Below are 27,735 nucleotides of genomic sequence, written 5' to 3' on the forward strand. Positions count from 1 at the left end.
GTGTTGACCAACGCCAGCAGCCATGTGGTGAGGTGGAAGAAGGAGCTTCCCAGTGGACTCATTAACGTGTTCACTCTGCAGAATGAAAAGGTGACGATAAAAGACGCATTTAGGAACAGAACAGAGTTTTTCATCAACAACGGGACGCTCAAGATCACAAACGTGGAGAGGAATAATTCAGGTCAATACAGCGGGGAGGCCTTTGATCCAAATGGGGTCCTTGTGAAAAACATACATTTTAAACTAGATGTTAAAGATATGTATTAAATCATGTTCTTAATATTTTGATATGTTATTAAGAAGTTAATCAGAAATGTAATTGTCATGTAGAAGTGAAAGTACCAAACAAAATGTACCAGTTGTACAACATAGGATAGAAGAATAGTGGAGACAATAGATGAAAAGACTTTATAATGTTGTTCAACTTTTTCATTGTTCAATGAGAAGGAATAGTCTGCTGTAGCTTTTATAGTCATACAAGTACCTGCTTCCAAAATCTTCCAAATATCAATGCCCAGTCTATTGACATTATCCCTTCTTTCAGTACATATAGGATACTAATAATTACGATCAAATCTACATATAACTAATTCATGCATTTGCTTGCAACAAAAATATACCCTTAAAAGGTAGACTTTTTTTGTCAGTGATCATTTACACATTTAATAAATGTGTGCAACCTTTACTCTGCACTGATGAAAGATGTAAAGAGAGGGTGTTAGGTGTGATTCAGTAACAGGAACTGGCTGCGGTTCAACAGAAACCTTTAGGAAATGCTTTTTCAGGTTTCCTTTTTGACAAACCACCTTTGGTCTGAACCTGCCCTAGCTTTCATACGTTTGTCGTGTTTCGGATGTTTGGCTAAATGTTGTGTTTTGTTTTCTATGTCCACCCTGCAGTGTATGCACCATAGCAACAGTTGTAGATTTCCAGTTTGATTTCTCTGATGTTTTGATCCAGCTTGGTGTAGGTTCATGTTTTTGCTTCATCTATGATAGACCAGATGGAGCTCCTTGATATTTGTAGCCATTTTGCAACAACTGGAATCTTTATTGTATAGTGGTAGCAGGAAAAAACTGCGGGATGTGTTATATATTTTGCAATTGTAAAATGTTGCCTCACGCAACAATTATGTGTCATAATTAAAGTGGATCTAAAGTGTTGCTGACACAGTTACAGGGATTTCTGATTAAAGTCATTCTTGTCATTGTCTGCATGAGTTTAAGTATGCAGACAATAACAAGTAAGTGCTTATAATTATCATTGTGGTCTGTTTCCTCAGAAAACATTTTGACCATCCTGATCCCAGTCTGTGCCGGAGTGGGTGCTCTCCTGATACTGGTGTCATGTTGCTGTGTGTGCAGGAAAGTCAAGCGTAGTAAGAAGTCAGGTAACACTTCACATGCCTACTCCTGATCAAGAAAAGGTCAATCATTAATGATCTAGACTCAGTAAATACTGTAATATGTTGGTGAAAATGTTTTTTTGTACTGTCTTGTGTTTTGTGCAGGGTCAAGTATATAAGAATATAAATCTTCAGTTTGAGTTTGGACTTGAATGAACTCTGAACTGAGGGCCGTTATCACCGATGGATACTGAACCGTGGACTCAAAAACCCAACAGCAAACAGAACATTTAGTATGTGTGGGGAGCTGGGAAAGCTTGTGGACTTTTCATTTTTTTTTTTTTTTAAATCTTGTATAGTCTTAAAATAGATTTTGATTTAAAAAACAGAGTTGTGACAGTGGTGAAATTTACACGATCTGATCTTAAAACAGTAGCAGCTGTGTAACCATGTTTTTGAAGTCACTTATCACAAAAATGTGGTGTAAATCAATGTAAATCTTTGATCTGCTTGTAGTTAAACAATAAGAAAAGAGTGAATTTGTAATTAGATATAATATTTTTTTTATTTTCAAACATTTCATTGCATCTGGATGTTTTACATGTTGAAAATATTTTTGCTATAAATTAAATACAGCAGTGTGATGGATGGGGCTGCGTGAAATAAAGTTAAATTATTATTAAAACAGACAAAGTTATTGAATATACTATAAAATTATAATATATATAACGTAAAGAAACAGCACCAGAATACATCACTATTCAGGCATTAGTTCTTGTGTTAGTACTTGTACTAAAAATCTTCAAAATCACAGACTTTACCGGCCACAAGGAAGCAAATGATTAAAAGTTTATTTCGTAAAACTTGTATTCGCTTATGCCAAAGCTCATTAGTCATGTTGTGTTGTGACACATTCAGGCTGTGTTTGGGTTTCACTAAAATCATATCACGCTTAAGTAACATTTGTTTATATTCAACGTTAAATGCAACTTTGAGTTTAGTTTTCAGCCTGAATATAATAAACACCCTCTTGATTATTTACAGTGTATGTCTAAGCTGCACAGAAAGTTGTTAAATTAAAATTTACAGTAGAGCTTAAACTTAATCAAAGTAAAACACAGTGATTAAAAGAAAACAAAACTGTTGCCAGATTCAAATGTTGCCGTGTGTCTCGGCAGCAAGCAGTAAATCAAAAAGTTTCACATTCTCAATTTGTACAGGGAATGAAAGACACTAGTGGATATTGCTGATGTTCAGAACATAAATTTGTAACTCTGTATGAAACACTGAGGGGCTTTTAATGTGAAACGGATACAGGAAGTCTGACCAATTGGCCAACCATGGATGACTTCCACCCTTTTCTCACAAGAGCTCTGTATCACTGGAGTTCATAAGAAACGGGAGACAAATGGGTTGCATTCATAGACTGTATGGTTATATTATCTAATTGAATATTTGAAGGGAGCATAAAATCTACAAGCGCTAGACATTTCTGGGAGGACAAAAGCACTATGATTCATGAATAAGGTGTTCTCAGACGATAGGATTTTTGCAGATGGCAATGTTACATCAACAGGCTGTTCATTGGTAGTAGGGGTGCTAACGTTAACTTGCTGCTGCCAGCCTGCATTTACTGGTTGGAGAAGCTCTGTGATTATCTGACTCTGTTTGTGCTTCTTTGAGCTCTTTTGAAGTCAGGCCAACATTATCGTAAAGCTAATGTGACTTTAATAGAATAAAACGAATATGAACATTGTAAAAGTAATTGAACTTTAACTGTGTGTCCATCAGACTAAATTTGTACGCAGTGAAAAGGGGCAGAAGATAACTGATAGTGTAATAGAATAAGAGAGGATCTTTGTGGGAAAAGCTGCATATATGGTTTGTATGTTGACAGCTTTTGTTGCGTGTTGTTTCACTTCCTTCATAGCTGAGCGCAACAACAAGCTTTCTTTGTTTGGTTTGTTCTGTTAAAAAACAGAACTTCAGAAATGATTTCAAAACTTCTGCAAAGATTCTTGTCTCCAGCACTTTTTTGTATTTATTTCTGAGATGCTTTTAGTCCACACAATGTCTGTTTAATGAAACTGAAAAGTAACTTTTAAAAACTGCTCAGCATAAATGCACTAGTTATATCTTGAGGCACAATATGAGTCGGGGAATTTCTAGTCATACTGTTCCCAATAAGAGGAATTCATGCTTCCTTTGCAATGTTTCGAAGATACAAGCATCCGGGTTTGATTCAGTTTGGTGGATAGAGTGTAAAGAACTCTACCTATGAAAAAAACAGAACAATACTATGTTTCACAGTAAATTAGTCAGTCAGACTATGTGCACAAAAAGGTTTTAACATTTTCTCTCATCTACACCCACTCAGGAACTATTTCACGACAATTTCTCAGCATGGATTCATTAGATTGGATTAGGTTAGATTAGACTTTATTAATCCCAGAATGGGGACATTTTAATCTGAGAATCCCAACCATCAAAGTTCTATAAGGTTCTCTATTCACTAATCTAAATTGAAATCTCAAAGCTCTTGCTTTTCTTTTCATGATATTTATAATAATGTATTTGTCTCATTTCCTCCATATATCACTTTAAATGAATGAAATGTAACAGTGTAAATAAGAACTGTACTTAAGAAAAAAACATGTCAAGTGGGACCAGAAATATGTTTTGACTTATTTGGGATACGAAAAAGTAGAATAATATCTACATTACTTTACATAAGATGATGTTACACCAGAACATATTCAAAAATTACAGGTACTGCTAAGAGGAAGGACTTTAACGTTGTGTCTAATTCATGAAAGGTTTTGCTGTAACATGTTTATGGGCATATTGTTTGATAATGTTATCTTGTTGTTCGTGCATATAATGTACATGCCATCAGGAAATACTATATAGTATACATTTTCCCCCAAATAATGCAAAATTTATTTTCTTTCTTGTCAATAAAAAATAAAAAATAGTGATGGTCTTTAATTAAATCAGTGAACCCCAATATCCACCTTAAAGTATCCTGAAAATTCTTTAAAGTTCAGTAAAGTGCTGCCTTTCGATGTCTACATAGGAAACATTAAAAACCCAGACATCATGTTTTTGGCAAAACCGTTACTTCAATTCAATATATTCTAGATATATTTCATGAACATTTACAACATCCATCCATTATCTATACCCGCTTTATCCTGAACAGGTTCCCAGGGGGGGTGGAGCCTATCCCAGCTCACTTTTGGGCGAAGGAGGGTTACACCCTGGACAGATCACCAGTCCATAACAGGGCCAACACAGAAAGACAGACCGAAACAAAGACCATTAAAACTCTCATTCACACCTCAGGGCAATTTTTTTCCTCATCACCAATTAACCTGATACGCACGTCTTTGGACGGTGGGAGGAAGCCAGAGTACCCGGAGAGAAGTCACAGGCACTGGGAGAACACGCAAACTCCACACAGAAAGGAACCCGGAACCTTCTTGCTGCGAGGCGACAGTGCTGATCACTGCACCTCCCCACATTTACAACAAGGCTGAAAATATAAGTTTTAATCTTGAAGAAACTCGCTGCAATTTGAACATAAAATTCTGTATGTTTGAACTAAAGTTGTACACTCAGCAACCTGAGTTTTCAATGAGTGAGAGAGCCTGACTTTGTTTGCAAATCACAGGTCAGCGGAACACAGGACTTGTTGAGGACTTCTTGCCTGAAAGAGACAGACTGAAATACGCACAGAGCTCCGGTCCGGGCAATGTCTTTGGCTGGAGACAGGACCGGAGATACGGCAGGCAGGCTGGCAGGAAGGTAGGAAGGCAGGCCGGCAGCAGACTGGAGCCACTGGCGTGGTTTCCCGCGGTCCGACACCAGGTGGCAGCAGATTGGGTACATGCGTGACAGGGCAGCAGGCAGGATGAAGTGGGTGAGGTCCACGGCACGTCGCCAGCATAAAACGGAACGGGAGGGAGGAGGGGAAGGAGGGGAGGGAGGGAGGGAGGAAAGAAGGACGGACGGACTGGTGACAGGTTGTGGGTGACAGGCTCCAACTGGCAGTATGGACCGACAACTAATGACTGCAGGAGGAGGGTTGATATACTCCAGGGAGATGATTAATTAAATGAGCAGCCTGCAGGTGGTGATCAGTTGGAGTGGTGGCAGCTGTTCAGACCGATGAGGGGCGGGGCCATGGGAGGTGACTGGAGGCAGGCAGAAGAAGACAACAAAACACAAAGCACACGGGGAAACAATAACAAACAGACAAGGGAATGACAGCACACCTGAGGAGAGGTGATTGGGGACAAAATAGAGGGAGACACACCAGGGTCAGACAGGGATCCTGACACAAGTCCCATTCAATAAAGTTTTGTGAACCATCAGTAAAAGACACCAGACCATCATTCATCGGGGATGCTACAGTTTATGAGGCCATTTCTGCACAGACTTATATGTTTTATGACTATTGGTCGATACAGCTGATTCTGATAGTTCACATGGTTGAAGCTGTGACAGCAGACAATGCACGCCTTTTCTTCTGGACCTGATCAATAACAGGTGACATCTGTGACTCAAGTGTTGGATATATGCTATTAAATAAAAGTGGTCTGACCACTATACTGACCTGGTCATCAAACACTGAACGGAAAGAGACATAGAAGCTGTGTTTGTACTGTTTTAGAAATGTCTGCTGTCAGTCTCCTTCACTCAGTCCATCAAACACGAAGGCCAACTTGTAGGTTGAAAGAGGAAGTAAAACGTCTCTTTGTTTTCTCCTCTCACTGTAAAAAGAAGTAAACATGACATGCTCTGCTTGGTGAGAATGTTCAGACCCTCCTTTGAGGCTGATTGCTGAAAAGACACTTTGCAGGCTGCTCAAAGCACAATACACAGGTTTAGTTTAGGGACAATTAGAGACTAAACTGCTGTGAAGAGACATGGAAGCTGTGTTTGGACTGTTGGTGATGCTACTAGGAGTCTCTCATGGTGAGCTGCTCAACTTCTTTCTTCTGGCACTTTATTAAAACTCATAGGATTAATATCAACGTGTTTTGTAGATGTGGGATTAAATATAGTTAATAAAGTTAAGACAATATTTCCAGTGATATGTACAGCAGCTCAAATACTGTAAAGAACATTGTTGGGTTTAAGATCAGTACAGTCAATAACCGTTTTATATAACAGCAGTGCTGAATAATATTCATCACTATATCGTGTTGTTCAAATGGAGAATACTTTAGTTGCTGGTTGGTCTACGGAGGGATTTAAAATAAGTGCATCATTTTTTGAATGAAAACATCTTTTGTAATAATATAGCCTATTTCTGTTTGAATTTGTTGCACAAGACCAAGCTCTCGTCTCCTGTTACTTGTTTCACAGTAAACCTACAACATGTTCTTGGTAAATTATCTAATAAACAGATTGTATTATCATAGCACTTTATATCCATTTTATTATTATTTTTCAAGCATTTTAAATTTGAGCTCTTTAACTGGCCCTTTAAATCTCCCTTTAAAATGATCTTAATGGTATAAAGAGTAAAGGAGATTGGTTTCTCACTGTTGCTGTTTCTCAAGAGCCATGTTTTCAATGTTGCAGTTGTAATCTTATAAAAACTTGACAGTGTTTGCCTCAGACTATACTGCAAGTGTAGCAAGTCTCTGCTCCAAGGCTGTATTTTTGGTTATTGTCATAGTTGTAAACATCAGTGAGACACTTTACCTAAACTACCAACTGTGGCCTGGAGGCTCTATTAACTGTTTAATGTGTAACATCGCGAGACAAAATGGTAATGCCAGTTATAATACCATACATGGTATTGATCCAACACTTCATTGCCGCTACGTAACGCCTGCCCACTCTGACTGAAATATTCAAAGCTCATGTTTTTATGGCTGCAGCACTTGTTCTGAATGGTTCCTCATTTTTTACATGTTTGTTCAAAACACTGGATGACCCAACTCATAATTTGTTTTAGGATTTTAAGATTCCCTTGAGTTGCAGCAATTAAAATGTTCTGTGGGTTCAACAAAGTTTGACAGACGTATGATTGTAATTACTGACTGAGGACAACTTACCTCAAAACTCTGTTTTAGGGAAATAATGGCGTTCGCTGAACCACAACTTTTTTCCCATCACAGGCGGTGGTGGAAAAAGTGATGAGATATTTTACTTTGTAAAAAGTAGCAACAAAGCAGTAAAAAAAACAAAAAAAAAAAACCAACAACAACTCCGATACAAATAAGTTTTTACATTTGCTGCACAAGAAAAGAAAACCTGTGTGCCCACTGTGGTCTGTGAGACACAGAGATGCAGCAAACCTACAATATTAATGTGTTTGCTGCATCTAATTCTCAGCATCATTCATTCTGTAGAAAATGAAGGATCAAAATTGTTTCCTTGTTTTATTTTTTTATTTTACAGGAGTGGAAACTCACTGTGATGGCAGACAGGATGGAGCTCAATGTTATGGACCTTTGGGAGGAACTGTGGTCCTCCAGCTGATGGACGAAGACTCTCAAATACCTAAATACGAATGGAGGAACGAATCCACGATAATACTCCGCGGGAAACAAAATGAAATTATAACTAATTCTCTAAAAGACAGATCTGTCTTTACTCCCAGTAATGGGACATTTAGGATCAATAAACTCAGCAGGACAGATAGTAGTGAATATACACTTTCAATCTTTGATTCAAACGGAACGCTGACTTCGAAAAAGACTCTACATTTGTCTATTCAAGGTAAATTACTTTTTTCATATGGAGAAATTTAGTCAAATGGATAGATATGAATCTCACGTTGGAATGATAATTTACATTATGTATCACATACTCTACATGTATCTGTATTTTGAGCCTTTAGAAACTAAAAAAGTATCAAGACACTGCTGCAATATCTAAAGTCCTCTATGCGTCTTTCAGCTCCTGTGTCCTCTGTCCTGGTGGTCTCTGAGTGTCTGTCCCAGGGAGAGATGAAGGTTTCCTGCTCCTCTGAGGGAGGGGACAGTCCTCAGTACAGCTGGACTCTGGGTGGACGTGCACTGACAGACACTGAGCTCTACTCTGAAAATAAAGAGGAAAACAGTATCACTTTGAAACAACATGTCTCAGGACGTGTTGCTTGTAAAGTCTGGAATCACGTCAGTACTGTCTCCAAAGAAGAGGATATAATGAACTGTGGTGAGTGAGAAATAATTTGATCATTATGACACTGATGATTATAATTACTCTGTTCATCTGTTGTATGTTGTGTTTGTTTGTTCATAGGATTCATTTACATTTACTGCATCTCTAATGGGACAAACATAACACAGTGGGTGTTTGCAGCCAATAACACCCTGTGTATTCAATCAACAACAGTCACTGTGGTTAAGGAGACTGACATAGTTTCACTTACACCCTCCATTAATATCACATCCTTCAATGAAACTGTGACTCCCAGCAGCGATGGTCCATGGTACCTTTGTAAGTGAAAACTCACTCTGCTGCAGTGAATTCATTGATGTCATTTTCTCCTTTGGTCATCTGCCTTTTTTCATAACACATGTAGAGTTTGCTGATTTCAACATACGTATTTGTTGTCTCTTATTTTAGCTACAGATGCTTTACCAATAATGGCAGGTGTACTCTCTGCACTGGTTATCTTCTTAGTTGTCGGCGTGGCAGTCACCTGTGCTCTGAAAAAAAAGAAAAACAACAAAACTAAAGGTACAAAACAGAACTTCCTTTTAACTTCCTCACTACATTCACAGTTTACAAATTATTTTGTTCATTTTATAGATTGAATAAATAGTTTAACATTTTGAGTAATTGCATTTGTTTGCTTTCTTGCTCAGCGTTAAGGACTCTACATACCGGGGGCGTGACAAATAAATGCATATTTTCCAATAAAACTATTCAAACCGGCAGCGATGCAAATTTTCAACACCTTTTGAAAAATGGTTTGAACAGAAACATGTCACCTCTTTCTTCAGAACAATAATGGATTCAACATCATCTAGTGATGCCGATCTTGTTTTGCTCCTCCTCACTCCACGAAAGAAGAGGAGATTTTGTTACTTTAGCCAAACCTGCTGTGACACTGTTTCTTGTGACACTGCCCACTGCCAACTCTACTACATCCAAAAGTAAACCATTTCTGATAGCTATAGTGGTGGGCAATGCTTCTCAATGCATTGTCCTTGAGATTGTTGTCCTTGTATGTCCCTCTGTCGTAGCCTATAATACTCTGTGGCTCGAAACAACCAACATTATTGTTGGGAGTTTTGATGTGATGTTCGTTGTATATCCGCACAATGTGATTGGTTGGTGACCTTACTAGAGGTGTGAAAGGTCAGGAAAAACAACTTCCTTCCAAAAGAAAAATGTAGATTATTTGGCCTAAATATTCATGTTCTTTGTAAAAGTACTCGGGACAAGAATATTTAGAAAAATAGTGTGTAAACCCTGAAAACAAGAATTCTAAAAACACTCAAGTCGCTAGGAGATGGTTAGAATTAACACAAAAACTGGAAACAGGGCAAATCTGTTAGCTTGGCTCTGTCCAAAGTTAAGAACTAATTTCAATTTGTTTCTAGTTCAGTAATTAACACATTTAAAGGGTAGATTTTGTGTAACATTTGAGTCAGGCTCTGTGTTAAAGCTAACCGACTGTTAATGCTGCAGAGAGTGACAGCAATATTTTTGTTGGCAAGACAGAGACTTAGTTTATTCTCCAAAATGTCAAACTAGTTCTTCAAAGTCATTTTATGTAATTAGAAGGCTCTAGTTTGTTTGTGTCACTTACTTCTACCTGCTAATCTGCAGAGGGAGAAGACGACCAGGAAGTGACCTACGCTAATGTCAGGATGGTGCAGCGGCAGCAGAGGCAGGTGGAGCAAAGGGGGAAGGTGGAGGTGGAGTACGGCCAAGTCAAGTTTTCAGAGCGACCTCGGCAGACTCAACCAGCAGGAGAGGACTGTTTGTACGCCAACGTCCGTAAAGGCAGGTGATTTCAGGTGTCCACAGATCAGGAGGAACACACACCTGAAGGCAGAGAGAGGGAGGAGATGTCAAGATGCCTGAAGGTCTTTCACCTTCATTTTGTAGAAGTTGTCATTAGAGAAAGAAAAGCCATTAAAGCTCATACGTATCAGGGTTTTCTTCACTTTTCTGGGAAGCAAAGCATCTAGTCTTTGTGACCTTTAACAACGGCATCCTGCTTAATCGCTGGAACTTTTAGTGGAATATTCAACAATTTCTTAATTGTTTTGAATTATTTTACCCTGTTTTTATATGTATATGATATATCAGCTTTTTGTAATTTATAAGCATATTTACTTTAATTTCATTGTTGAAATACTGAGAGCTTGTAATAAATGATACATTTTAAGAATAACTTTCTTTCCAATTTATTCACCTTCATTAATCTAATGATTGGCAGACATGACTCTGAAAGCATGTCTGTGTTTACACATCATGTAAAATGTTACTTTTAATTTGAAGTAAGGTGACATAAGTGACATTTAATTCAAATGTATTTTTTAAACAGATATTGATGGATTTGTTGAGGTTCATAGTATGTAAATATAAATCCTGGCACAGTGTGTATTGGGAAAGTTATTTCAATTATAAATGGTTTGGTGCAGAGTGTGTGGGAGAATTAATGTCATAAATGGCAACGCTGGTTTGGCTCTCTAGACCAAAGATATAGAAGCAAAATGTCTCGTCTGTTGCAGAGTTCAGTGTGCACAAATTTGTTTCCATGAAGCAAACACTTCTGCTTTTTTCTCAGGCGTGATCACTTATTCAGACCAGTGGTTTATCAGTGGCATGATGTTATCTTTTTTAGAATAATGGTACTAGATGAAACAGTTCAACACATTTAGATCAGTTAATGGTAAAATACTTTTTTCTTCTACTGAAAGAAGGAGAGAAGTGAAAGGTACAAATGTGGTGTTCTTGAGGAATTCAGTAAATTAAGGTTCGAGAGGGGAAGACATTTAACAGCTTGTTCAATTCTGAGAAAGGTTTGTCTTTCAACACCATCAAATCATGCTTTCTATATTTAGTTCAATGCACTTCCTTTGTCTTTGTGGTTTCCAGTTGACAATGTTCCTGTGAAAACAGAATATTTGACATCGATGTTTTTGAACTGTAACAATTTACAATTTTTCAATAACTTTAATCATTGAGAATTTTAGTTTTATCATGTCGTCACTTTCAAGTCTGGAGGAATAGAGATATTCATACTAATTATTTGGGGTAAATAGAAAGTCAGTTGAACAAAGAGCTGCTGCTGTAGATATTTATGATCTACAATTAACCAACAAAAAGGTTCAAAAATGTTTTAATTTGTTGTTGTAATTGTTGTGAAGCTCTTTGTGACTTTGTCTGAGAAAGGTGCTGTGTTAAAAAAGAAAGAAAAAAGATTAGAAAAGCTTGGAGTGAAACTGAACTACTCACAAATCAATGCCTTTGGATCAATACATAATCTATGACTATTTGTAGTCGCTGAACATGTGCAGTTGATTGGGGCATAAATAATGAAACACAATCAATGATAGGATGTAAGTACATACGTTTTAATAAGATACCAGTAGCTCTTACATGCAAGTCAAGACGCAAATGTCTTATTGTTAGAACACGTGACACATAAAACTTTGAGTCTTGAATGCGCAGAGAATATGACCTCCTCAGCAGTTATCTGCCTGAAAGAATGATTTCATCCTATAAAACAGAACAATACTATGTTTCACAGTAAATTAGTCAGTCGGACTCCATGCACAAAAAGGTTTTAACATTTTCTCTCATCTACACCCACTCATGAAGTATTTCTAAACAATTTCTCAGCATGGATTCATTAGATTAGATTAGGTTAGATTAGACTTTATTAATCCCAGAGTGGGGAAATTTTAATCTATGAGAATCCCATCCATCAAAGTTCTGTAAAGTTCTCTATTCACTGATATAAATTGGAATCTCAAAACTCTTGCTTTTCTTTTCATGATATTTATAATAATGTATTGGTCTCATTTCCTCTATATATCACTTTAAATTAATCAAATGTAACAGTGTGTAAATATGAATTGTACCTATGAAAAAAACATGTCAAGTGGGACTAGAAAGATGTTTTGACTTATTTAGGATACGAAAAAGTAGAGTAATATCTATGTGATTCTTACTCAACTATTGTACATAACATGATGTTACACCAGAACATATTCAATAATTACAGGTACTGCTAAGAGGAAGGACTTTAACGTTGTGTCTAATTCATGAAAGGTTTTGCTGTAACATGTTTATGGGCATATTGTTTGATAATGTTATCTTGTTGTTCGTGCATATAATGTACATGCCATCAGGAAATACTATATAGTATACATTTTCCCCCAAATTATGCAAAATTTGTTTTCTTTCTTGTCAATAAAAAATAAAAAAGAGCGATGGTCTTTAATTAAATCAGTGAACCCCAATATCCACCTTAAAGTATCCTGAAAATTCTTTAAAGTTCAGTAAAGTGCTGCCTTTCGATGTCTACATAGGAAACATTAAAAACCCAGACATCATGTTTTTGGCAAAACCGTTACTTCAATTCAATATATTCTAGATATATTTCATGAACATTTAAAACATCCATCCATTATCTATACCCGCTTTTTCCTGAACAGGTTCCCAAGGGGGGTGGAGCCTATCCCAGCTCACTTTTGGGCGAAGGAGGGTTACACCCTGGACAGATCACCAGTCCATAACAGGGCCAACACAGAAAGACAGACTGAAACAAAGACCATTAAAACTCTCATTCACACCTCAGGGCAATTTTTTTCCTAATCACCAATGAACCTGATACACACGTCTTTGGACGGTGGGAGGAAGCCAGAGTACCCGGAGAGAAGTCACAGGCACTGGGAGAACACGCAAACTCCACACAGAAAGGAACCCGGAACCTTCTTGCTGCGAGGTGACAGTGCTGATCACTGCACCTCCCCACATTTACAACAACAAGGCTGAAAATATAAGTTTTAATCTTGGAGAAACTCGCTGCAATTTGAACATAAAATTCTGTAAGTTTGAACTAAAGTTGTACACTCAGCAACCTGAGTTTTCAATGAGTGAGAGAGCCTGACTTTGTTTGCAAATCACAGGTCAGCGTAACACAGGACTTGTTGAGGACTTGTTGCCTGAAAGAGACAGACCCAACAACCAATCATTGTTTTAGACTGGAAACAGTAATATTTGCACTTTTATAGAAATCAAAGCAATGATCCTCAGACATGGAACAATTAAATTATGATATTTTACCTGCAGCTTGTGTGGACACTTACTGTGATGGCAGACAGGGTGGAGCTCGTTGTTGGAGCTATGGGAGGAAAGGAAAGTCTCCAGTTGATGGGCAGTGCCTCAGAAATATCTAGATACCAGTCGTAATTAAACAAACACAGAAATGTCATAATACCTCATGGGAGAAAGAATAAGACTGCATTAAATCTGAAAGAAAACATCCTTTTTTACTCACAGTGATGTGAATTACAGGATTAATAGCCTGAGCAGGACTGATGGCGATGAAATGACCCTTGAAATGTTTTAAATAGACAGAAATCAGGAGAACGAACTCTACAGTTCACCATTCAAGTTCATTTCTACACACATCCTAAAGATGATGAAGATTCTGGTGTAATATCAAAGGTCCTCTGTGTGTTTCTCTGAGCTCCTGTGTCCTCTGTCCTGATGGTCTCTGAGTGTCTGTCCCAGGGAGATATGAAGGTTTCCTGCTCCTCTGAGGGAGGGGACAGTCCTCAGTACAGCTGGACTCTGGGTGGACGTGCACTGACAGATGCAGAGCTCCTCTCTAGAAATGTTGGGGCTGACAGTATCACTCTGAAACAACATGTCTCAGGAAGTCTGGTCTGCACAGTCGGGAGTCATAGCAGTAGTGTCTCCAAAGAACAAAGAACATCTGCCTGTGGTGAGTGAAAATATGACAAAAACATGATCCTTTTAACAAAATGATGTTAACTGTACATCTAATAAAAACAAATCCACGAGCCATGTGTTTAACATTTTAAACAGCTACCATTACATTTAAAGATTCTACCTGTTAGGTTCAGAACTATAACATAGCGCTGATAGAATAAGAATCAAACCCACAGTCAGACAAAAACAAGGCTTGGACCCAAATCTGAGTTTTACTTGCAGCAAGGGAAGTCCGTGCAGGGTCTTAGAGTTGTAAGCTCTTCACCTGGCATCAGCCAACTCCAACACAGACTTCCCTCTTTGCTCCTTTTATTGTATACATGGGGTTATAAAACAGCATGTGATCTCTTTGCCTCCTATATGGGTATGTTTGCTTTTAACATCCATTTGCTTTTAACCTATGTGTGCTAAACTAGATAAGCCAGTTCCTCCTCCCCCGAGGGGCCATATACTGCAAGAGAGGAACTCCTGGAATGTGCATGCAGTGAGACATTTCAACTGCAGTTTAATGCATAGACTAACGGAAACTTTACACACATAACAGTAACTTAATTTACACACTGACAATGAGTTACTATTTTTCCTAACATTCCCTCCTGTTTGTCATTTTGTAAATTCCTTAGATCATTGTGACATCAACATAACACCACTTGTTTTCACATTTTCAATGTATGCATCATTTTAGACCTTGGAATCATTTCACTCATTTTCAGGGGGGTCCCGTTCATGTTGCTGTAGGAGCATATAATTAAATAATGTGTTTGCCACCATCTTCTGCAACATCATCTGTAGGCAAGGAATAACACAACTTATGAGTACACAGAATATTATCAACACCGCGAGTACAGGCATGAATATCTTCAGTAACATATGCCACCATGGGCCTGTAGTCAACCAGGAATACATATCCCAGCTGCCTATGCCAGGGTGGTCTTTGGTCATAACAGATTGCATTTGTTTCAGGACATTCATGGCAGTGGATATGTTGGTGTTAACCTCGTCAGGGATGTAAGTACAACATGTAGTTCCTATTTTCACACAGACACCTCCCTCAGATGCAGTCAGGAGGTCCAATACCATCCTGTTCTGGAGCACCATGAGGCGGAGTGCCATGATTTCTCGATTTTGTTATACGACCTGACGAGGACCTTCACATAGCTGTACCACATGTTGGTATCCCACGAGTGTTTTGGGTTTTCGTCCATCCATGTCCATTTGTCTGGTTGCTGATCGGTCCATCTTTTCCTTCTTATCGTGCCTTCGTCATCTTGGCGGAGTGACAGGAGGCAGAGTCCTGTAAAAGTTGTTACCACAAGGGGGAGGACCCACCTGCATGCCATTGTTGACAGGATACTATGGGCACGGATCAGTTGTTTTCTTCACTGGGTTGAGACCAGGGAGCCTAGAGCTACACCCACCCTTTGTAACCAGACTTCCACCGTTACCCGCTGTTGGCAGCAGACAAGGGGGTCACTCTCTTGCAGTGGCTCAAATGTATCCAGGTGCCTCTCTCCGCGATTTTTACGGCCGTTGGTGTGGTCAGGAGGACTTGGTATGGTCCAGTCCAGCGGGGGTTGGACCAACACTTCCTTTTGATGACCTTGATCAGCACCCAGTCACCGGCTTTGACTGGATTTTCCTGTGGGGACACAACGTGGTCTGGCAGATTATTTGCACTCATTATTTCTTTTCCTTTCATCATCTTACACATCCAATCAGTTAATGTGTTTTCTTCTTGTTCTTTTTCTTCATTGTCATAAAATAATGGTAATTTGAACGGTCTACCATTTACTATTTCAAATGGAGTGAGTCCATTTTCAGTTGGGGTTATTCTCATGTACATTTTTACCAGATCTATACACTCTGGCCAGGTCCTTCCTGTTTGCTCCAGAGTTTTTTGTAGCCTTAATTTCACCGTACCGTTTGCTCTTTCCACTAACCCTGCACTTTGTGGATGGTACGAGCAGTGATTTTTTAATGTTATTCCTAAGTGTTGCGCTGGGTATGTTATCACATCATTTACAAAGTGTGAGCCATTATCACTGTATATTATTCTGGGGATGCCATGCTGTGGGATGATGTTTTTGCATATAGCTTTAGCTACTGTTATAGCATCTGCCTTTCTGCTTGGGATAATCTCCACCCATTTGGAGAATGGGCATATCAGAACCAAACAATATTGGAAGTTATTTTTTTTTTATTTAATTCAATAAAATCCATGTGTATTATTTCAAACGGGTGTTCAGCTCTCGGGAATACACCGCGTTTTGGTCTGACGTTTCCTTGGGAGTTATGTTTACAGCAGATTAAGCATGATCTACAAAAAATGTTTGAGTATGAATTGAATCCTATTGTATAGAAATGTTGATGTATCCCTTCAACCATCCCTCCTGTTGAGACATGGCAAGGCCCATGACTCAAAATGGCTGCTGTTTTGTATAGGTTTCTTGGTAGTACAGGTTTGTTGTTTATGTGATATATGCCGTTTTGTATTTGTGCTCCATTTTTTAACCATAGCTGTTTTTCTGATGTTGGTGAATTTGCTTGCATATCTATTAAAATTTCATTAGATATTGGTTCGATTTCCTCGTTTGGTTTCTGATGGACTATGGTGTATATACCATATTGTCCTGTTGCTGCTTCTTTGGCTGTTTTATCGGCAAATGCATTGCCTTTGCTTATTCTGTCCGTTTTCTTTGTATGCGATGCACATTTGCATACTGCGATTTTCTTTGGTAACAGGACTGCTTTAAGGAGTTCTTTTAATAAGTCCGCGTGCTCGACAGGTTTTCCTGTGGATGTGGTCATTCCTCTCCGTGACCATTGGGCTGCAAATAAATGTAGCGTGGAGAATGCATATTGACTATCAGTATATATAGTGACGCTCTGATCTTGTGCTATTTTGCATGCTTCTGTTAAGGCTATAACTTCAGCCGCCTGGGCTGAGAGGTTCGAGGCTAATTTTTTCACCTGTACAATTTCTTTGTCTGTGACCACAGCGAATCCTGTTTGTGTTTTTCCATCAGTGTACATTGTTTTTAACGTGATTCTCTGAGGTCCTAGTTTCTGAACCTTTTCATTGTAGAGTAAATCTGGTCCTGGGGTATGTTTAAACCTCAGGGTCACATGCATCTGGTCCGCATGTTGTTCTTGATACTGGCCTGTTTGTTTTTTCCTTGCAAACTTTAGGAGTTGTTCTCCAGTGTGAGTCGGGTCCGGTTGAGGCATGTCGAGGGACCAGTAGGAACAAGGTTCGCTATGATTCTGCACCACTAGTGTGTCGACAGCCTCCCCTTTCCCCACTGCGATCATTCCTTTAGAGGTAGGAACTATAGATATTTTCATAGCTAAGAGTAAGTCTCTCCCTAACAAGTTGACTGGACACTCAGGACAGATTACCACTGAACTTCGGGTTTCCTCTCCTGATTGTGAGTCTTGTATCCATACCGGTTTGGACGTGCGATGACAGTTAAGCTGTCCATTTGCGGATTTCACAAAAATACGTCCATTTGATGGTGTTAAACCAGGCACGTGTTGTTTTAAAACTGTTTTGTCCGCACCTGAATCACATAAAAATGTGATGGGTTTTCCGTTTACTTCCAATTCTCTTGTGGGTTTTTCATGATCTCCCGAGAAATTTAATAATACTTCTGTAAGATCTAGTATGGGTGTCTCGTCCACACTACCCTGATCCTTTCCTCCCTTTTCCTTCTCTAGTCATCTATTGTGAAATGGGTTATGTGAGGGTAGCTGTTTGTATTCTTCGTTATGTTGGTCAGAGTTGTCTTCTGCTCTGCAGTCTCGTGCATAGTGTCCTTTTTTTCCACACCTCCAACAGCTGTCATCCCTGTCTCCGGGGTAGCGCAGTGGAGCCCATCCTCCTCTGCCTCTGCCTCTCCCCCTTCCTCCACGCCCCCTGCCTCTGGGCGGGCCGAGGAAAAATACTTGTGATGGTTCCTCATAGTCTAATAAGTATGTGGCTGCTGTTTCTGCCGTCTTTTTATTTTTATTTTTATTTTTTATAATACTTTGGGCGTGTTGAGCCCAGTTCATACACGGGACAAGTCCGTCTGTCGGGTGGTTAACATTGTGTTTTTTGATAAAGTCAGCTATGCTCTGGTGGAGGCCTGACATCAGAGCCTGTTTTAGTTGTTGTTGATATGGGCCATCTGCGTTATTGTCGTCGTGTAGTACGCTGTTCTGTCTGAACACTCCCTCCAGTCTTGTCTTGTATTCATGTACGTCCTCTCCTTCTTTTTGTCTACATTGTGCTATTTTAGCGTAGTCTGGTCTCCGTTGGAATACTTCGGTCATGCTGTCATACACGGGTTGTATCTGGGCATTTAGTTCTGCTGTACCGTAGCCTAGGACGTTACCATCCGCTGCTTTCCCTGTGTACACTCTTCTTACTCTATTCCAATTATATATGAGACATCTTTTAAACATTTGTTCTACTTCTGTGCCATTTAGGCGGTAGGAGTCTCTTAACTGTTTATGTCTCTCTATCCATCCCTTCACATCAGTGACATAGTCTCCTAAGCTTTTACATGCCTCAGCGCATTCACTCTCCGTCCATGGTCTGTATACGTCAATAGTTCGTTCTTGGTCACCGTTTATGCCGAAATGAGGGTTAGCCACCTCCATTAGGGGGTATGTTTCAGTGTTATATTTTGGTGGGGGGTCGGGTCCTGTGCCACAGCCTTCACATTCGTTGTTTTTTTGTGTTATGCTGTATTTTTCTTTATAGGCTGTCAACGCTGGATACACGCCAGTTGCCCTAGCTGTCTGACTTCTAGTTTTCATGGGACTAGTTAGATGAGCTGCAGTCGGGCCTATTTCGTTTATCACTCTATGATTCACTGATTTAATAATGTACTCATGGGCATCATTTGTCATTAAGAAACTCCACCTTTGTACGTTTGCCGATCGCCAGCGACTCTGCTTTGTCGGAGATCTGCAGGCCGGCCGGTGACTCTGCAACAGAAGAAGACGTGTTAATGAGCAGCGTGTCAAGCAAGAGACCAAACCAAACACGTGAAATATATGTACAACTAAAAGGTCTCCAACAACCATCTCTTCAGATCTGATTTAAAACTCGTTCAGCTGGATATAAAAATAAAAGGTGTTTCTCCCAAAACATGATTTGAATCTCAGCGGAATAATATATGTTCGACTTCCTCTGGAGTTGTGGAAGTGGTTGTGGTACCAAAAGCTGCCAGCATAATCAAGGCGACATGACACCCAAGCTCCAGCACTCACTGTAGATCACCACGTTGACGGGGTACTCCTTGATGTTGCCAATGGCCACCAGGCAGTCCTCTTCTATTTCCTGTTGTCTCTGGCGCTCCTCTTCTGCGTCTAATCTTTCCAACTCTCTAACTGCTCTCTCTACTTCTTCCCTCCGCTGTCTATGTATATCAGACGGGGGCCCTGTCTCTTCATCCTGATTTATGACTGCGGTGACGTGCAGCGTAGTACGCTTTTTTTGCTTGCTCTAACCATTTTCTAGCTACACTTAACTGTTCTTCCTTTCGCCGCTTGTCTTTCCCTGTCTTTCCTGACACACTCAGTATCAATTCTTCTACTACTTTCTTACATTAATCTTCCGTCAAAATCAACCTTTTTCTTCCAGTTGTCTAGGAATCTGGTGCTGCCTGGATATGCCCGTTCCATAAACTTGGAGTCTCCCTCTAAGGCAGGCTTACTGTTTTCACTCCCCATTATGTCAATATTCTTTGTGTCCTTTACAGACTACGTGTCTTTTTCAGGACCTATTTTCCTTAATCCACTACTATGTGTACTTTAACAGACCACAGGATTACGTTTACACCGTTAGGTTTCCTCCAGTGCTGTTGTTTCCACTAGTGGCATTCACACACACACACACACACACACACACACACACACACACACACACACACACATTCGCTCGAGCTCTCTGTTAACCTCCCTTACGGCGGAGTTACCTAATTGCGCATTCACGGTTATAGAGCCGTACTCTTTCCTTACTTTTAGCGTTGTTTCTGTCTCCTTGGGTGATTCAGGATCCCGTCAATCGTCGTCCACCGAGGGGAGTTCAGACGTTATAGCACCGGCCTGGCCACGAATTCACGCCCCAGGTCTTTTTGCAGGCATCCTAGATGTCCTGGCTGTCGACAGACTCCGGTGTGTCCTCTCCCTCCTCACTGGGCGGCGATATCTTGGGATCCGGCTCGAAGGACCAAGTTGTATGTTAGGTTCAGAACCGTAACATAGCGCTGATAGAATAAGAATCAAACCCACAGTCAGACAAAAACAAGGCTTGGACCCAAATCTGAGTTTTACTTGCAGCAAGGGAAGTCCGTGCAGGGTCTTAGAGTTGTAAGCTCTTCACCTGGCATCAGCCAACTCCAACACAGACTTCCCTCTTTGCTCCTTTTATTGTATACATGGGGTTATAAAACAGCATGTGATCTCTTTGCCTCCTATATGGGTATGTTTGCTTTTAACATCCATTTGCTTTTAACCTATGTGTGCTAAACTAGATAAGCCAGTTCCTCCTCCCCCGAGGGGCCATATACTGCAAGAGAGGAACTCCTGGAATGTGCATGCAGTGAGACATTTCAACTGCAGTTTAATGCATATACTCACGGAAACTTTACACACATAACAGTAACTTAATTTACACACTGACAATGAGTTACTATTTTTCCTAACACTACCTTTAATGACTGCTGAGCATTATTTTGGCTTTAAATGAAATGTTTGCACTTATGTTAGTAGGTCTGAGGTTGGCACTCATGACTAGACACTGAATGAAAAAAAAAAAACCTTCCTGTGGCCAAATAAAAATATTAAAAGCTTCAAGTTTTATGCCTCCAGCAACCAGTCAAGTTGTAGTTTATGTAAAAGACCTCTAATACAGTTCAGAGTATTTCAATTATTCATTCTTTTTCATGTCTTTTATTTTGGAGACGTTTTGAGATTTATATCAATGCATTTCCTGTTACACCTTTATTCTGAAGGACTGAAACCGGAAGCAGTTTAGAAAGAAGTGTTAGAACGGGGAGAAGACAAAAAGATGGAAAAAAGTGTTAAAAATAGGAAAAGGTTGACGGTTTTTGTTTGTTTGGCACCTGGCTGATATGGACACAAGGTCAGTACTACTACTGTACTAGTACTGTACTAGTACTGTATTGTACTAGTACTCATTCTGGGAAAATTATTGGGTTAGATTGTTCCGGTTTTCAGGGATTTTTTTGTGTCATAAATGAGAGTTTAACGTATTAAAATGATGTTTAACTTAAATGCACCGCCGTGATTCAGTCGGTGGTTAAATTTAGCATGGTAGCAAGAAGGGTATGGTCAGGATGTTAAACATTGTTTAGTAATGTTTGTCTTTATTTTCTTCAGATCTCTTACGGTGTGTTCACTTCCAGTTTTCACTGCGTTTTATAGATTCAAGTCCCATTCAATAAAGTTTTGTGAACCATCAGTAAAAGACACCAGACCATCATTCATCGGGGATGCTACAGTTTATGAGGCCATTTCTGCACAGACTTATATGTTTTATGACTATTGGTCGATACAGCTGATTCTGATAGTTCACATGGTTGAAGCTGTGACAGCAGACAATGCACGCCTTTTCTTCTGGACCTGATCAATAACAGGTGACATCTGTGACTCAAGTGTTGGATATATGCTGTTAAATAAAAGTGGTCTGATCACTATACTGACCTGGTCATCAAACACTGAACAGAAAGAGACATGGAAGCTGTGTTTGGACTGTTGGTGATGCTACTAGGAGTCTCTCATGGTGAGCTGCTCAACTTTTTTCTTCTGGCACTTTATTAAAACTCATAGGATTAATATCAAAATGTTTTGTAGATGTGGGATTAAATATAGTTAATAAAGTTAAGACAATATTTCCAGTGATGTACAGCAGCTCAAATACTGTAAAGAACATTGTTGGGTTTAAGATCAGTACAGTCAATAACCGTTTTATATAACAGCAGTGCTGAATAATATTCATCACTATATCGTGTTGTTCAAATGGAGAATACTTTAGTTGCTGGTTGGTCTACGGAGGGATTTAAAATAAGTGCATCATTTTTTGAATGAAAACATCTTTTGTAATAATATAGCCTATTTATGTTTGAATTTGTTGCATAAGACCAAGCTCTCGTCTCCTGTTACTTGTTTCACAGTAAAGCTACAACATCTTCTTGGTAAATTATCTAATAAACAGCTTGTATTATCATGGCACTTTTTATCCATGTTATTCTTTTTTTTCAAGAATTTAAAATTTGAGCTTTTTAACTGGCCCTTTAAATCTCCCTTTAAAATGATCTTAATGGTATAAAGAGTAAAGGAGATTGGTTTCTCACTGTTGTTGTTTCCCAAGAGCCATGTTTTCAATGTTGCAGTTGTAATCTTATAAAAACTTGATAGTGTTTGCCTCAGACTATACTGCTGCTCCAAGGCTGTATTTTTGGTTATTGTCATAGTTGTAAACATCAGTGAGACACTTTACCTAAACTACCAACTGTGGCCTGGAGGCTCTATTAACTGTTTAATGTGTAACATCGCGAGACAAAAAGGTAATGCCAGTTATAATACCATATATGGTATTGATCCACCACTTCATTGTCGCTACATAACGCCTGCCCACTCTGAGTGAAATATTCAAAGCTCATGTTTTTATAGCCGCAGCACTTGTTCTGAATGGTTCCTCATTTTTTACATGTTTGTTCAAAACACTGGATGACCCAACTCGTAATTTGTTTTTGGATTTTAAGCCTCTCTTGAGTTGCAGCAATTGCAATTTTCTGTGGGTTCAACAAAGTTTGACAGATGTAGGATTGTAATTACTGACTGAGGTCAATTTACCTCAAAACTCTGTTTTAGGGAAATAATGGCGTTCGCTGAACCACAACTTTTTTCACATCACAGGCGGTGGTGGAAAAAGTGATGAGATATTTTACTTTGTAAAAAGTAGCAACAAAGCAGTAAAAAAAAAACAACAACAACAACTCCAATAGAAATAAGTTTTTACATTTGCTGCACAAGAAAAGAAAACCTGTGTGTCCACTGTGGTCTGTGAGACACAGAGATGCAGCAAACCTACAATATCATTATGTTTGCTGCATCTAATTCTCATCATCATTCATTCTGTATAAAATGAAGGATCACAATTGTTTCCTTGTTTTATGTTTTTTATTTAACAGGAGTGGAAACTCACTGTGATGGCAGACAGGATGGATCTCAATGTTATGGACCTTTGGGAGGAACTGTGGTCCTCCAGCTGATGGACGAAGACTCTCAAATACATAGATATGAATGGAGGAACGAATCCAAACCAATACTCCGCGGGAAACAAAATGAAATTATGACTAATCGTCTAAAAGACAGATCTGTCTTTACTCCCAGTAATGGGACATTTAGGATCAATAAACTCAGCAGGACAGACAGTAGTGAATATACACTTTTAATCTTTGATTCAGAGGCAAAGCTGATGTCGAAAAAGACTCTACATTTGTCTATTCAAGGTAACTTACTTTTTTCATACAGAGAAATGTAGTCACATGGATAGATATAAATTTCACATTGTATTGATAATCTACATTATGTATCACATACTCTACATGTATCTGTATTTTGAGCCTTTAGAAACTGTAAAAAAGGATCAAGATACTGCTGCAATATCAAAAGTCCTCTACGCATCTTTCAGCTCCTGTGTCCTCTTTCATGATGGTCTCTGAGTGTCTGTCCCAGGGAGAGATGAAGGTTTCCTGCTCCTCTAAGGGAGGGGACAGTCCTCAGTACAGCTGGACTCTGGGTGGACGTGCACTGACAGACGCTGAGTTCTACTCTGCAAATAAAGAGGAAAACAGTATCACTCTGAAACAACATGTCTCAGGACGTGTTGCTTGTAAAGTCTGGAATCACGTCAGTAGTGTCTCCAATGAAGAGGATATAATTAACTGTGGTGAGTGAGAAATAATGTGAACATTATGACATTGATGATTATAATTACTCTGTTCATCTGTTGTATATTGTGTTTGTTCATAGGATTCATTTACATTAACTGCATCTCCAATGGGACAGAAATATCACAGTGGGTGTTTGCAGCCAATAACACCCTGTGTATTCAATCAACAACAGTCACTTCAGGTAAGGAGACTGACATAGTTTCACTTACACTCTCCAAATAATGCCGTTTGCTGATCCACAACTTTTTTCCCATCACAGGCGGTGGTGGAAAAAGTGATGATATATTTTACTTTGCTAAAAGCAGCAACACAGCAGTAAAAAAACAACAACAACAACTCATAATACGAATACGTTTTTACATTTGCTGCTCGAGAAAAGAAAACCTGTGTCCACTGTGGTCTGTGAGACACAGAGATGCAGCAAACCTACAATATTAATGTGTTTGCTGCATCTAATTCTCATCATCATTCATTCCATATGAAAAGAAGAATCACAATTGTTTCTTTTTGTTTTTCAAATTTTACAGGAGTGGAAACTCACTGTGATGGCAGACAGTATGCAGCTCAATGTTATGGACCTTTGGGAGGAACTGTGGTCCTCCAGCTGATGGACGGAGCCTCTCAAATACCTAAATACGAATTGAAGCAAGGATCCACAATAATACTCCTCGGGAAACAAAATGAAATTATAACTAATTCTATAAAAGACAGATCTGTCTTCACACCCAGTAATGGGACATTTAGGATCAATAAACTCAGCGGGACAGACAGTAGAGAAAACACATTTTCAATGTTTGATTCAAACGGAAAGTTGACATCGATAAAGACTCTACATTTGTCTATTCAAGGTAAATTACTTTTTTCATACTGAGAAATGTAGTCATATGAATAGATATAAATCTCAGATTGTATTGATAATCTACATTATGTATCACATACTCTACATGTATCTGTATTTTGAGCCTTTAGAAACTGTAAAAAAGGATCAAGATACTGCTGCAATATCAAAAGTCCTCTGTGTGTCTTTCAGCTCCTGTGTCCTCTGTCCTGGTGGTCTCTGAGTGTCTGTCCCAGGGAGAGATGAAGGTTTCCTGCTCCTCTGAGGGAGGGGACAGTCCTCAGTACAGCTGGACTCTGGGTGGACGTGCACTGACAGACGCTGAGCTCTACTCTGAAAATAAAGAGGAAAACAGTATCACTCTGAAACAACATGTCTCAGGACGTGTTGCTTGTAAAGTCTGGAATCACGTCAGCAGTGTCTCCAAAGAAGAGGATATAATGAACTGTGGTGAGTGAGAAATAATGTGATCATTATGACACTGATGATTATAATTACTCTGTTCATCTGTTGTATATTGTGTTTGTTTGTTCATAGGATTCATTTACATTAACTGCATCTCGGATGGGACAAACATTACACAGTGGGTGTTTCCAGCCAATAACACCCTGTGTATTCAATCAACAACAGTCACTTTAGGTAAGGAGACTGACATAGTTTCACTTACACCCTCCATTAATATCACATCCTTCAATGAAACTGTGACTCCTGGCAGTGATGGTCCATGGTACCTTTGTAAGTGAAAACTTACTCTGCTGCAGTGGATTCATTGATGTCATTTTCTCCTTTGCTCCTCTGCCTTTTTTCATAACACATGTAGAGTTTGCTGATTTCAACATACGTGTTTGTTGTCTCTTATTTTAGCTACAGATGCTTTACCAATAATGGCAGGTGTACTCTCTGCACTGGTTATCTTCTTAGTTGTCGGCGTGGCAGTCACCTGTGCTCTGAAAAAAAAGAAAAACAACAAAACTAAAGGTACAAAACAGAACTTCCTTTTAACTTCCTCACTGCATTCACAGTTTACTCATTATTTTGTTCATTTTATAGATTGAATAAATAGTTTAACATTTTGAGTAATTGCATTTTTTTCTTTCTTGCTAAGCGTTAAGGCCTCTACACACCGGGGGCGTGACAAATAAATGAATATTTTCCAATAAAACTATTCAAACCGGCAGCGATGCAAATTTTCAACACCTTTTCAAAAAATGGTTTGAACAGAAACATGTCACCTCTTTCTTCAGAACAATAATGGATTCAACATCATCTAGTGATGCCGATCTTGTTTTGCTCCTCCTCACTCCACGAAAGAAGAGGAGATTTTGTTACTTTAGCCAAACCTGCTGTGACACTGTTTCTTGTGACACTGCCCACTGCCAACTCTACTACATCCAAAAGTAAACCATTTCTGATAGCTATAGTGGTGGGCAATGCTTCTCAATGCATTGTCCTTGAGATTGTTGTCCTTGTATGTCCCTCTGTCATAGCCTATAATACTCTGTGGCTCGAAACAATCAACATTATTGTTGGGAGTTTTGATGTGATGTTCGTCGTATTTCTGCACAATGGGATTGGTTGGTGACCTTACTAGAGGTGTGAAAGGTCAGGAAAAACAACTTCCTTCCAAAAGAAAAATGTTGATTTTTTTTTGGCCTAAATATTCATGTTCTGTGTAAAAGTATTCAGGACAAGAATATTTAGAAAAATAGTGTGTAAACCCTTAAAACAAGAATTCTAAAAACACTCTCAAATCACTAGTTGATGGTTAGATTTAACACAAAAACTGGAAACAGGGCAAATCTGTTAGCTTGGTTCTGTCCAAAGTTAAGAACGAATTTCAATTTGTTTCTAGTTCAGTAATTAACACATTTAAAGGGTAGATTTTGTGTAACATTTGAGTCAGGCTCTGTGTTAAAGCTAACTGACTGTTAATGCTGTAGAGAGTGACAGCAATATTTTTGTTGGCAAGACAGAGACTTAGTTTATTCTCCAAAATGTCAAACTAGTTCTTCAAAGTCATTGTATGTAATTAGAAGGCTCTACTTTGTTTGTGTCACTTACTTCTACCTGCTAATCTGCAGAGGGAGAAGACGACCAGGAAGTGACCTACGCTAATGTCAGGATGGTGCAGCGGCAGCAGAGGCAGGTGGAGCAAAGGGAGAAGGTGGAGGTGGAGTACGGCCAAGTCAAGTTTTCAAATCGACCTCAGCAGACTCAACCAGCAGGAGAGGACTGTTTGTACGCCAACGTCCGTAAAGGCAGGTGATTTCAGGTGTCCACAGATCAGGAGGAACACACACCTGAAGACAGAGAGAGGGAGGAGATATCAAGATGCCTGAAGGGCTTTCACCTTCATTTTGTAGAAGTTGTCATTAGAGAAAGAAAATCCATTAAAGCTCATACATATCAGGGTTTTCTTCACTTTTCTGGGAAGCAAAGCATCTAGTCTTTGTGACCTTTAACAACGGCATCCTGCTTAATCGCTGGAACTTTTAGTGGAATATTTAACAATTCCTTAATTGTTTTTGAATTATTTGACCCTGTTTTTAATTGTATATATATGATATATCAGCTTCTTGTAATTTATAAGCATATTTACTTTAATTTCATTGTTGAAATACTGAGAGCTTGTA

At 39.1% G+C, this 27,735-nt stretch overlaps 3 protein-coding genes across 4 annotated transcripts; 2 read left to right on the forward strand and 1 right to left on the reverse strand.

The window, feature by feature from the left end:
- The first annotated feature begins 6,196 nt into the window (after window positions 1-6,196).
- On the forward strand, window positions 6,197-10,586 carry LOC138211397 (cell surface A33 antigen-like). The gene is made up of 6 exons (XM_069171246.1): window positions 6,197-6,325; window positions 7,763-8,083; window positions 8,264-8,521; window positions 8,609-8,806; window positions 8,936-9,049; window positions 10,148-10,586. The coding sequence occupies exons 1-6, from the start codon at window positions 6,277-6,279 to the stop codon at window positions 10,330-10,332; spliced, it is 1,125 nt and encodes a 374-aa protein (XP_069027347.1). The 5' UTR covers window positions 6,197-6,276; the 3' UTR covers window positions 10,333-10,586.
- Window positions 10,587-14,446: 3,860 nt separating this feature from the next.
- Window positions 14,447-20,905, reverse strand: LOC138211398 (uncharacterized). 2 transcript variants are annotated; one of them, XM_069171247.1, is made up of 2 exons: window positions 20,303-20,905; window positions 14,447-19,267 (listed from the first exon to the last, which is right to left on the reverse strand). In XM_069171247.1, exon 2 carries the CDS (start codon window positions 19,187-19,189, stop codon window positions 18,011-18,013), a length of 1,179 nt encoding a protein of 392 aa, XP_069027348.1. In that variant the 5' UTR covers window positions 19,190-19,267; window positions 20,303-20,905; the 3' UTR covers window positions 14,447-18,010. The 2 variants fall into 2 exon arrangements, with proteins under 2 accessions (XP_069027348.1, XP_069027349.1); XM_069171248.1 differs by having other exon boundaries at window positions 19,553-20,905.
- Window positions 20,906-21,328: 423 nt separating this feature from the next.
- On the forward strand, window positions 21,329-27,735 carry LOC138211399 (uncharacterized). The gene is made up of 10 exons (XM_069171249.1): window positions 21,329-21,428; window positions 21,686-22,088; window positions 23,500-23,820; window positions 24,003-24,260; window positions 24,344-24,445; window positions 24,792-25,112; window positions 25,295-25,552; window positions 25,640-25,741; window positions 25,967-26,080; window positions 27,184-27,735. Exons 2-10 carry the CDS (start codon window positions 22,040-22,042, stop codon window positions 27,366-27,368), a joined length of 1,710 nt encoding a protein of 569 aa, XP_069027350.1. The 5' UTR covers window positions 21,329-21,428; window positions 21,686-22,039; the 3' UTR covers window positions 27,369-27,735.

The sequence above is a fragment of the Embiotoca jacksoni genome, unplaced genomic scaffold (genome assembly GCF_022577435.1).
Source record: "Embiotoca jacksoni isolate LCO1_2020_lvr unplaced genomic scaffold, fEmbJac1.0.p SCAF_5, whole genome shotgun sequence".
Classification (NCBI taxonomy): domain Eukaryota; kingdom Metazoa; phylum Chordata; class Actinopteri; family Embiotocidae; genus Embiotoca; species Embiotoca jacksoni.